The sequence below is a fragment of the Netta rufina genome (genome assembly GCF_964035555.1).
Source record: "Netta rufina genome assembly, chromosome: 31".
NCBI lineage: Eukaryota > Metazoa > Chordata > Aves > Anseriformes > Anatidae > Netta > Netta rufina.
Window position 1 is genome coordinate 1,092,963 of NC_140155.1, and position 11,867 is coordinate 1,104,829.

The 11,867-nt window shown below is 60.8% G+C and overlaps 1 protein-coding gene across 1 annotated transcript; it reads right to left on the bottom strand.

Moving 5' to 3' along the window:
* Window positions 1-4,608: 4,608 nt before the first annotated feature.
* Window positions 4,609-11,307, bottom strand: LIG1 (DNA ligase 1; the record flags this gene model as incomplete). Its single annotated transcript, XM_084303812.1, has 23 exons — window positions 4,609-4,956; window positions 5,069-5,161; window positions 5,248-5,391; window positions 5,472-5,525; window positions 5,603-5,755; window positions 5,830-5,912; window positions 6,005-6,149; window positions 6,246-6,317; window positions 6,421-6,531; window positions 6,628-6,723; window positions 6,815-6,930; window positions 7,024-7,109; window positions 7,383-7,482; window positions 7,603-7,694; window positions 7,790-7,866; window positions 7,961-8,127; window positions 8,225-8,397; window positions 8,511-8,567; window positions 9,113-9,199; window positions 9,299-9,441; window positions 10,310-10,479; window positions 10,605-10,649; window positions 11,280-11,307. The coding sequence occupies 23 exons, from the start codon at window positions 11,305-11,307 to the stop codon at window positions 4,876-4,878; spliced, it is 2,373 nt and encodes a 790-aa protein (XP_084159938.1). The 3' UTR covers window positions 4,609-4,875.
* Window positions 11,308-11,867: the final 560 nt, after the last annotated feature.

Below are 11,867 nucleotides of genomic sequence, written 5' to 3' on the forward strand. Positions count from 1 at the left end.
TCATTATCCGAAGTGGTACTCCAAAACCGTAGAGGGTTGGATTTGATTTTCTTACAACGAGGACTGTGTGCAGCCCTACGTGAAGAATGTTGTGTATATGCAGATCATACTGGGGTGGTGAGAGATACAATGACTAAAATGCGGGAAGGATTAGAAAAACGCAAAAAGGAAAATGAGGCCTGTCAGAATTGGTATAAATCCTGGTTTAATTACTCATCTTGGCTTACTACCCTGCTATCAACCATAGCGGGGTCCTTGTTGTTACTTATATCAGCACTGACTTTTGGACCGTGTATACTGAATCGAGTAATTGCAATTGTAAAAAGCTGATTAGAGGCATAGAAGTGGAGACCTTCTGTGTCCAAACACCTTGCGGTGCAGGAGCAGGGGCTCTCTGGAGCCCCTTTTTGTCTTTGGAGAGGGGAATTCACCAGTTTCAAATGTTTTGAGGTCATACGCACCCAGGTGCCCAGGAGAGAAGCTGGGACCATCAGCAGACATCAAACAATCATGGTCCCAGTACCGGTCCCCTGAGGAACTCCAGGTCTGGGTTTTGATTCCCTTATCAACCAGTTTCCCACCTGCCAAACTATCTTCTCCCCTTGTCCACACAACCACAGCTTGCCTTGAAGAACACTACAGCACACAGCCTTGAATGAAGCCTTATCACTGCCCACCACGGTGATGGGCCAGAATGCTTCATCCTTGGTAAGTCACTGCTGGAGACCCTAGCAGCTCCTGAATAAGCGTGCAAGAAGTTGTTGAGGAGCTCAGCCTTCACCATGTCTGTTGTTACCAGTTGTCTTGGTTTCAGATAGGACAGAGTTAATTTTCCTCCTAGTAGCTGGTAGGGGGCTGTGTTTGGGATTTAGGATGGGAAGAGTGCTGATAACACGCTGATGTTTTAATTGTTGCAGAGCAGTGCTTACACCAAGCCAAGGACTTTCCAGCTTCCTGCTGTGCCCTGCCAGCGGGCAGACTGGGGGTGCAGCAGGAGCTGGGAGGGGACAGACCCAGGACAGGTGACCCAAAGTGGCCAAAGGGGTATTCCATACCAAACAAAGTAATGCTAAACAATTAATATGGGGGGCTGGCTGGGGTGGGGGGGCCGGCTGCACAGGGATAGGCTGGGCATTGGTCAGTGGGTGGTGAGCAATTGCATTGTGCATTGCTTGTTTTGTACACATTATTAGTAGCAGTACTATTATTGCTATTATTATCATTATTATGATTTTCCTGTCATAATAAATTGTCTTTATCTCCACCCACAGGCTTCATTGTCTCATTTCTCTCCCCCATTCCGGAGAGTGAGGGTGAGTGAAAGGCTGTGTGGTGCCGGTTTAAACCACACCACCAGTTCACCCTTCACATTTATCAGAGGGGGCACACTTTTTTTTTCTGAGCAATGTACCTATAGAAACCCTTCTTGCTATTTTTTGCACCCCTTGCCGAGCTCAATTCTACCTGTACCTTTCCTGATCCCATCCCTACACATCCAGACAGCATTCCTGGACTCTTCCCAGGCCATGTGTCCCTGCTTCCACTGCCTTTGCATCTCCTTCTTGCACCTCACTTTGACCAGCAGGTCCTTGCTCAGCCATGCCTGTTTCATGCCTTCCCTGCTTGATTTCTTCCAGATGGCGAACACTTTTGCTTTAAGACAAGTGTCCTTAAAAATTTGCAAGCTCTGATCATTTCCACTAGTTCTTTAACAGATGGAATTTCTCTCTTCTAAAGTTGAGGGTCCTGACTTTGCTCTTTGCCAGGCCCAAGATCAGAAATTCAACCAGGGCATGGTCATTGCAGCCCAGACTGCCTCCAGTCTTAACCTCTTTAATGAGTTTGTCTTCATTGGTGAGCACCAGGTCCAGTAACACTTCTCTGGTTGGTTTCTGTAATAACTTATGTTAAATGGTAAAGAAGTTTGGTAGGCCCTAAACCCCCTTGTGTTACATCTTGTCCTCAGGTATCAGAGGGGCTGGGGGTGGCCGGCTGGGCTCGACCCAGTTCAGCATTGAGTCCAGTCACATTCAATATATTGAATTATCATGAGCACAGATGGCATGGCACACCTTCAGTCTAGTAGATTAATGACTGCCATAGTTTATTGAAGCAACAGGAGTACAGATTCTTTTGGATTCCTGGTGATAAGAAGGCTGTATGCCAAGCACATGCAAATACCAAGAATATGACCAATGCAACCTACTACATACAAGTTAACTTATGAAACAACTCTATAGACAATGTTAGGTTTCCTGGGGAAGCACTCATTATACCCAAGGGTTTGAATCTCACTCAGTAGGCATCCCTGTTGAGGGGGAAGAGAGGTTCAACCTGTTGACTGATCCCAGAAGCCAGTGATGTCCTTCCAACTTGATGGTATTTTCCCTAACATTTTTTTTTTTCTCTCAAGCCATTTCTATACTATTTTCCTACCTCTAGGTGGAGCATGAGTGACTCTAGTCAAACGTACCCTTGTATAAACCTGTATAAACTTAGAAATTGGTATAAATTTATAAATTGGTATTAATCTTTTTTTCTTGTTTAAAGGCCTAGGCTTAGAGAAATCCAGAGCGCACGCTGGAAGTGGGTAGCCTTTGGAGTGGAGGTGTGTTTTGACATTATAACGAGAGTATAATGAGCAAAGCTCACCCAGAGGACACGATTTGGTTATCAGTCCACCAATTCCATGGTATCACCAGGTTTCCCATCGCTGCAGTGATAGCACAGAGCCTGCACACGGTGTCTTCGCTCCACCCTCCGTGCTGCTTACTCAGCACACCCAGCGCCCCTGGTGCTGCCAATATGCAAGGCTCCAGGTTACGTTGCCAAGGGGACTATCACGAACAGATTCCTTGCCTATCTGCCAGGTCTCACCCTGGGATTTTCCTCAGTGCTATACCTTTTTTTAATACGTGGACAAAGCTTTAGTTTCAATAAGTCACCTAAATTATTCCACGTGCCTGGAGCAGGAAATTATCCTCAGAGCACTCCGGGAGTCTCCTGCAGTGCTCACAGGCTGCTGTGGGTAAAAGGATGCTTGGGGTTCAAGAGCCCCCAGATGGGGGGCAAAAGAGGCAAAGGGGATGGGATTTCTCTTGGGCAAGCCCCATGGAGGATGGGGGTGACAATGGCCATGACAAATCCCTGCCCACCGTCACTTTGGGGTGTGCTCGTGGCATCCCACTCATGCAGGCTCCTTGTGCTGGATGGCCAAGGGGTTGGGACCACCCTCAGCGTGGAGTTTTCTGTGACTTTTAGGGACCAGCTTGGACCCTCCCTTCCTTCCAGGTCCATAACCCACGGGATTCTTCCACACTGATCCCCTAAGAGGCCCAAGTTCGCTCTCCTGAAGTCCAGGGTCACAACTCTTTTTGCCCTGAGCCTTGTTTTGTCCCTCTCCCACTTCAAACCTAGTTTAAAACCCTATGAAGCAGCCCTGCTAACTACTGGGCAAAAACCCTTTCCCCCCCCCCTCATAGAAAAGTGCTCCCCGTCAGGCTCGGTGCCACGCAGACCTTCCCATGATCGAGAAATCCAAAACTGCATTGGTGGCACCAGCCTCGGAGCCACGCATGGAACTGGACCTCCCACCACAAACCCTGCTGGTGGGGTGACTGCTGGTGACTATAGGGCAGTGGTGGTGGCCCTGCTCCATCGCTTGGGAAAACCTCAGGAAAAAAAAACAAAAAAACAAAAAAACCACCCTCTCCCCCCCACCCTCCCCAGCCCTGAAAAAACCCTGCAGGGAGGCTGCTGGGGGGAGACAAAAGGGGTGAGAGCACCTGAGGAGGATTTCAGGCATTATTGAGGGTTCTGGAGACGACCAGGAACACAAGGGAGAGGCATGGGGAAGGGGCAAAAGGAATATGGGGCAGGAGGGGGGCACAGGGCAGTGCCAGGGAGATGGTTTAGGCAGGAATCTTGGGGCAGGGTGTGAACGGGGGGCAGCACAACTAGGAGGGGAGGAGGAAGGGGTTATAGGGTGGTGAGAAGCAGCACAGCCCCATGCCAGCCCCCCCTTTGCCCCTCCCCAGCCCCAGGAACCAGCAGTAAATAAAGGAGGTAGTAAAAAAAAACAGCCCCTGGCTTTATTAGGGGCAGCTCCTTAGGGACACGGTAGCAGAGGGGATGGGTGAGGGGACGCTGTCCACGAGAGGCACGTGAGGACCCTGGTGCTGGAGGGGAAGCACTTGGGGACCCTGGGGACAAGGGTGGACCACAGCCCCCCCCCAGCCACTGCAGTGGGGGACAAGCACACGGGGATGGGGCAGGGGCATGCCCTGGGGTCCCCTTGCTGGAGGAGAGGGCCGTGGGGACACCAGGGACGGAGGATGGCCGTGTTGGAGCATCCCTGTCCCAGCAGGGAGGTATACAAGGACACGAGGTGGGGGCAGACAGGTAGCCTGGGCAGGATCAGGCCCTAGGGACCCCAGGCTGGAGTGGAGGGATGTGGGGACCCTGGGAAAGAAGGGCTACATATGGGGGGTCCCTACTATGGGGAAGGGGAAGGCAGGGGGTACCCGAGGGATGGAGGGGGAGCCCTGGGACCCCATAGATTGGGGGGGGGGGGGGGGATCCTAGAGTCCCTGTTATGGAAGAGAGGGACAGGGGGACCCCAGGGATAAAGGGTGACCACATCTGTCCATCCCTGTCCCTGATGGGAAGCATGCAGGGACCCCCAAAAGGGGAAGGCAGGGAGGGTTTGGGGGGGGCTAAGGGGGCAGGGACCTGGCCCTGCCTGGAGTGACACCAAGTCCCAGCGTCCCCATCCCCAGGGTAGCCCTCAGGGACAAGGTCAGGCCCCAGTGTCCCCACCCCGTGCCCCCCACAGTAGGGAGGCCCTGGGGGGGGCCCTACAGGGGCCGTTGTATCTCAGTAAAACTCCTCATCCTCCCCTTTCTCTGCCTGCTGCTGGTTCTGGATCTGCTGCTGCTTCTTGTACAGCTCAGCCACCTGCAGGACAGGGAGAGGAGGTGGTGACACCCCGCTTTCTTGCATCCCCCCCCACACACACACACACACCACGGGGACACCCCAGGCGCCCTCCCCATCCCCTCCCCAGCACCTGGGTGCTGCTGGTGGCCTCCTCAGGCTTCTTGTCCTCCCTCACGCGAAGGAACCGGGGGAAGCGCAGCGAGATGCCCTTCTCCTCATCCACCTTGGGGACACCCACAGGGCTGAGATGCCACCGGGGCCAAACACAGGGCCCCCTCCATCCCCACCGTGTCCTCCTGCCCCACTCACCAGCCCCACGGCTGCCCTATAGACGGGGGAGATGGAGAGGTCCCCGCACTTCACCTCCCAGACCTGCACCGCTGCCAGCCAGCGGTCGGGGGCCGCCCCGCTGTCCCAGCGGTAGTAGGGACGCGGCTGGGCCAGCACGTGCTCCTGGAGGGTGACACCAAGGGACAGCATCAGGAGCCAGCCCGGCGCTCGCCCCCGAGGCGCCGCTTCTCCAGCAAGTCCACCTTGAGGAAGCCGTAGTGCTTCTCCAGGCTCTCCTCTGTGAAACCGGTGCCGATCTGCATGGGAGGACAAGGAAGGGTTTGGGATGGTCCCTGGCAACGTCCCCAAGCCCACGGGTGGCCCCAGGGGTCACCTTGCAGATGCTCTGGTACTCCTCGCTCTCCTCGTCGTAGCAGGCCAGCAGGAAGCCCCCGTAGATGCCTGCACGCTTGCCCTTGCCCAGGTAGGCGCCGATGACCACCAGGTCCAGCGTGTCCCCAAGCCCGTCCAGGTAGTCCTTCTTCAGCTGGAGAAAGAGAGAAAGAGGGGAAGGGGGCTCGGAGACACAGGGACAAACCCAGAGGGGGTCTCACCACTCACCTTCAACCACTTGTGCGACCGCTTGGCGATCTCGTAGGTGGCGTCCACCTCCAGGGTCTTCACCATGAGGCCCTCGCAGGAGGCTGGGGGCACCCACAGCCATCGTCACCCGGGGAAGAGGGGGGGACAACGGGGACACGACACCGACCCCGCTCCCCCCGGTGGCCTCGCTCACCCTTGATGGCCTTGTCGAGGAACTCCGAGACCTCCTCGGCGCTGCAGGTGTCAGCGGAGGTGGCGAAGACGAACTCGCCCTCCACCTCCTCAAAGGACTCCCGCAGGAGCTTGCGCCGCGCAGACAGGGGCTGACGCACCAGGGGCTGCAGGGGGACACGGGGACACCCCCCCGGGGGGCACAACGTCACCACCACCCCCCCCGGGGACTTAATGTCCCTCCTCCAGGGCTGCACACTCACCTCCCCGTTGAGGTAGAGCAGGTCGAAGGCGTAGAGGCAGACCTGCACCTTGATGGCAGCGGCGTCCACGTCCTGCGGTGGGGTGGGACACGTTGTGGGGGGGGGGAAAAGGGAACGGGGGTGTCACGGCACTGGCTGGGCGCTGTCTCCCCGTGTCCCTGCCCCCTGCTCTCACCTTCCTCTTCCTCGTCATCAGCACCTGGAAGGGCTGGATCTGCCTCGTGGTCCGATCCCACGCCACGGCCTCTGCATCCAGGATGCAGGAGCGCACGCCGGGCTTCAGCACCTGGGGGAAGGGAAATGGGGGGAAAGGGGGCTGGTGCTCAGCATCAAATGAGCCCCCCAAAATCCCCCCAGGGCCCCCCAGCTCCCCCCCACCTGCCTTGGGGATGCGGTCCACGAGGTCGGGGTACTTGGCGGTGGTGTTCTCCTGGTTGCGGCTGTAGATGAAGACGGCCCCGCTCTCCAGGACGTGGATCTGAGGGTGGGGGAAGGAACACAATGCATGGAGGTGATGAATGAGGGGGGGCAGCACCCCAGGGACCCCTCAAAACCCCCAAAAGCCTTACCTGGGCTCGCTCGCCGTCATATTTATACTCGCAGGTGAACGCTGCCTCCTCAAAGCGCTTCAGCAGCTCCCCTACGCCACGGGCAGGCTGGGCCAGCATGGGCTTCAGGGGGACACCTTGGGGGGGGGGAAGAGGGATAGAATGAGGCCAGGACCCCCCCCAAAAAAACCCCTCCCAATACGCTAAGACCTCCCCTCACCCCGCAGTACCTGGGGTGATGCCGCAGTGCTGGGGCAGCTTCTCCAGCCCGTGCTCCAGCAGCACCGGGACGATGGCAGCGTAGTCAGGCAGCTCACTGCGGGGACAGCCCCAGTGACCTCTCCCTGTCCCCATGTCCCTTAGCTCTCCCTGTATCCCCTCCCTCTTCCCATGTCCCCTCCCTGTCCTCATATCCCTTACCTCTCCCCGTGTCCCCTCCCTGTCCCCATGCCCCAGACCCCTTCCCAATAGGACAAAAGGGGACCCTGGGGGAGGAAAGGGGATCGAAGTGACAAAAGGGGACCCGGGGGACAAAACGGGGACCCTTAAGGGGGGGGAACCAAAGTGGGGGCCGCCCGGGGCACCTCACCAGAAGGTCTGCTTGAGGATGCGGCTCTGCTCCTCCAGCCATGCCCTGCGTGCCTCAGGGGCCATGCCCTGCCCGGCGTCCAGCACAGCCGGCGGCCACCCTGAGATTTGGGGCAAAGCAGGGGGGGGGGACACACACAGCCACGGTGTCACCACCTGGGTGTCCCCCCCGTCACCACCATCACCACCGGGTGTCCTCAGGGTGTCCCCAGCAGCCTCACCTTGCCCCGGGGGGGTGAGCGCCACGGCGTGCGCCAGGGCGGTGAGCACCGACTGCTCGGCCAGCCCGATGCGCAGCTTCCCGCTGAGCGACCTGGGGGACGGGGCACACCTCTGGGGTCGCTACGGGGCAGCCCCACACGCTGTGACCCCCCCCCATCCTATAACCCCCCAACCCTTAACCCTCACCGGACGAGGTAGCGCGCCTCCGAGTGCCGGCAGGCGACGAAGAGCCCCTTGATGATGCCGATCTTCTTGCTGGACGACTGCGAAACCCAAAGCGCCGCTGGCACCCCCGGGGACAGGGACGCAACGGGTGACCCCCCCCGTCCCCTAACCCTTTTTATTCCTCGCACTCACAGCGTTGCCCGACATGGTGGCCATCTCCCGCAGCTTGCCCAGCACGCCAGCAGCACTGAGCGGGGCGGGAGCCAGCACGGTGCGCTGGGTGCAGCGGCTGCTCTCCGCCACCAGCCCCAGGTCCCCCTTGTCCTGCGCCTCGCTGCGGATCTGCGCCAGCTGCCGGCCTGCGGGGACGTCACCCCCCCAAAAATCCCAAAATCTCAGGATCTGAAGGGGAAGGCCGGGCATTAAGGGGGTGTCCCCAGGAGTTTGGGGTCGTACCGGTGGCCTGGGCGAGGGCGCGGGTCAGGAGGCTCTCGCCGATGCCCAGCTCCAGCCCCTCGGAGGCGGCCCCCGGGCGGTTGAGGCAGAGGCGCAGGCAGGGCAGGAGCTCCCCCGGGGACAGGGCCAGCACCGAGCGCAGGAAGTTGCTGAGGGTCTCGATGATCTTCAGCCTTTTGGGGAGGGGGGAGGGGGGTCAGTGAGAAGGGGAGGGGGGTTACGTGTTGCTGTAGGCCTTTTCTTCCCCAAAAAATATTAATAATAAAAAAAAGGCTCGGGGTCTCACCGGGCTGAGGCTTCCTCGATGCGCTCGAAGGTGCGAGCCACTGCCAGGTAGGGGACGCTGAAAAATGGGAGGAGGGGGGGAGTTGGGTTGTGACCCCCCCCCAATGCTCAAAAAGCCCCTTCCTCCCCCACCCCAAGCCTCTCCAACCCCCCCATCCCACCCTCCCACCCCCCCATCACCCATCCCATTTTCCCCCCACCCCCCATTTCAACCCCCCAGCCTCTCCCAGCCCCCCAACCCCCACCCACCCATCCCACCCCCCACCCCATCCCCCATCCCACCCCCCATCAACCCCCACCCCATCACCCCCCCACCTCCCCCAAGCCCCCCAATCACCCACCCCACCCCCTAACCCCCCTTTCTCTCCCATCACCCCCCCACCCCCCAATCTCCCCACCCCCCTCACCCCCCCACCCCCTAATACCCCCCACACACCCCAATCTCCCTGTAACCCCCCCACCCCCATCACCCTCCCACCCCATTACCCCCCCCATCACCCCCTCTACCCCCTCCCCATCACCCCAATGTCCCCTATGCCCCCTCCCCACCCACCCCAAATCCCAGCCCCACCCCTCCCCAAATTCTGCCCCCCCCCCCCTCACCTTTGCCCATGCCCCCAGCAGGCGTCCTGCAGCGGGTGGTACCCGCTCCTGGCGGGGTCGTACTGGGACGGGTCCAGCGGCGGGGGGCTGCGGGGACACCACAGGGTGGGGGGGGGCAGCGGTAGCACGACGGGGACCCCCAGCACCCATGGGTGCCCCCCACCCCCCCACTGTGCTGTCACCCACCTGCTGGCGGCCGGAGGTCCCCGGTCCTGGTCACCGGGAGCCTGGCGGCAGCGCTTGGCGGGGGGGGGCCCGACCTCATCCCTTGGGACCCCCGGGGTGGGGGGGCACCAGGGGGAGTCGGGGGGTGGAGGGGGTGCAGGGCCCTGTGAGGAGGGGGGGGTTAGGGGGCACTGGGGGGGGTGGTGTTGGGGGTACTGGGGGAGCTGGGAGGGTGCTGGGGGGTACTGGGTGAGCTGGGGGGGCACTGGGACATACTGGGAGGATACTGGGGGGGTACTGGGAGGCACTGGGGGCATGCTGGGAGGATGCTGGGGGGTGCTGGGGGGGTACTGGGAGGCACTGGGGGGGCACTGGGGGAGTGCTGGGAGGTGCTGAGAGAGACACTGGGGGGGTACTGGGGGGATGCTGGGAGGATACTGGGGGGGCACACTGGGAGGGCACTGGGGGAGATACTGGTAGGTGCTGAAGGGGGTACTGGGAGATACTGATGGAGCTGGGGGGGTACTGGGGGGCACTGTGGGGATACTGGGGGAGCTGGAGGGGTACTGGGCGAGCTGGGGGGATGCTGGGAGGCACTGGGGGATACTGCAGGAGCTGGGGGGTTACTGGGGACATGTTGGGAGGATACTGGGGGGGCACTGGGAGGGTACTGGGGGGATAATGGGGGGAACCAGGGAGACACTGGGGGCACACTGGCTGGCACAGGGCAGGATACTGGAAGGATACTGGTGGGATACTGGGACTAACAGTGGAAGATGTAAGGGGTACTGGGATGGGGCTGGTGTGGCAATGGGGGGACTGCGGGGTTACTGGGGGAGGACTGGGAGATACTGGGGTGCCAGAGCAGGGCTGGGGCTGGACTGGGAGAGCACTGGGGCAGGACTGGGACCGAGGGGGGCGGGATTTGGGAGGGGGCACCGGGGGGCATCAAGGGTCACCGGGGGGGTCACTGGGGGTCATCAGGGGTCACCGGGGTCATCAGGGGTCACCGGGGGGGTCACCGGCGGTTACCGGGGGGTCTCTGACCGGGGTCCCGGGGGAGGGCGGCCCCCGCCCATCGGGGTCCCCTCGTTCCAGCGATGCCGGCTCCTGGGGGGGGTCCCGGGGGGGCTCCGCCGACGGCTCCGAGGAGGGGGAGGGGGCGCGGGGGGGGGCCGTGCCCCTGCTGCTGGGCGGGAGCCCTGCGGGGGGGGGGGGGGGGGGGGGTCATGGAGGGGGGGAGGGACGCGGGGGCTGCACCCCCGAACCCCCCCAGCATTTCGCCCCCCACCCCCCCAAATCCCATCCCCCCCAGACCCCCACTCACGGGGCGGCGCCGCCGTCCGCAGCCCGGGGGGGGCCGAAGAAAGACCTGGAAAGAGGAGGGGGGGAGGGGAAAGGGGGGCGGTCACGGCCGGCACCGGGCGGGGGGGGAGCCCCATGGGGGGGGGGGGGGGGGTCCCGGTTTTTTTTTGGGGGGGGGGGGGGGAGGGGGGGGGGTCCCGGCGCCGCTCACGTGATCCGCCGCTGCATGGCCGCCGCTTTTCGCGGGAAAAAAATCCAAGCGGGTGACGTCACCGGCGGCGGGGAGGGCGGGGGGGTGGGGCGAGCGGCGCGGGGGGTGCTGGGAGATGTAGTCCCGCGGCGGGGGTGGGGGCGGTGTCGCCCAAGGGGAAGCGCTGTGGGGTTGGGGGCTGTGTCCCCGTGGTCACGTGTTCCCTTGTCCCCATGTCGCCCAGTTCCTAGGTCCCAGTGTCCCCTTGTCCCCACATCCCCCTGTCCCCACGTCCCCATGTCCCACAGGTCCCAGTGGCCCCCTTTTCCCCACTTCCCCCTGTCCCCACATCCCCCTGTCCCCATGTCCCCCAGTTCTGAGGTCCCAGTGGCCCCCTCATCCCTACATCCCCCTGTCCCCATATCTCTCTGTCCCCATGTCCCCATGTTCCCCTATTTGCAGGTCCCAGTGGCCTCCTTGTCCCCACATCCCACTGTCTCCACGTACCCCTGTCCCCATATTCCCCCGTCCCCATATTCCCCTATCCCCACATCCCCCTGTCCCCATGTCCTTCTGTCCCCCTATTTGCAGGTCCCAGTGGCCTCCTTATCTCCACATCCCCCTGTCCCCACAGCCCCCTGTCCCCACGTCCCCCTGTCCCCCAGCCCTTCTGCCCCTATATCCCCCCATTCCCGTGTCCCCATGTCCCCCCGTCAGCAGTGTGCAGCCATCAGGAGCGGGGAGGTGATTGTCCCCCTGTATTCAGCTCTGGCAAGGCCTCACCTCAAGTACTGTGTTCAGTTTTTGGCCCCTCACTACAAGAAGGACATTGAGGCCCTGAGATGTGTCCAAATAAAGGCTGCAAAGCTGGTGAAGGGTCTGGAACACAAGTCTTATGAGTGGCTGACAGAACTGGGGTTGTTGAGTCTGGAAGACAGAGGAGAGACCTTATTGCCCTCTATAACTAACTGAAAGGAAGGTGTGGGTGCTGGGGATCGGCCTCTTCTTGCAGATAACTAGCAATAGGACAAGAGGGAATGGCCTCAAGTTGCACTAGGGGAGGTCCAGGTTGGAAATCGGGAGACATTTCTTCTC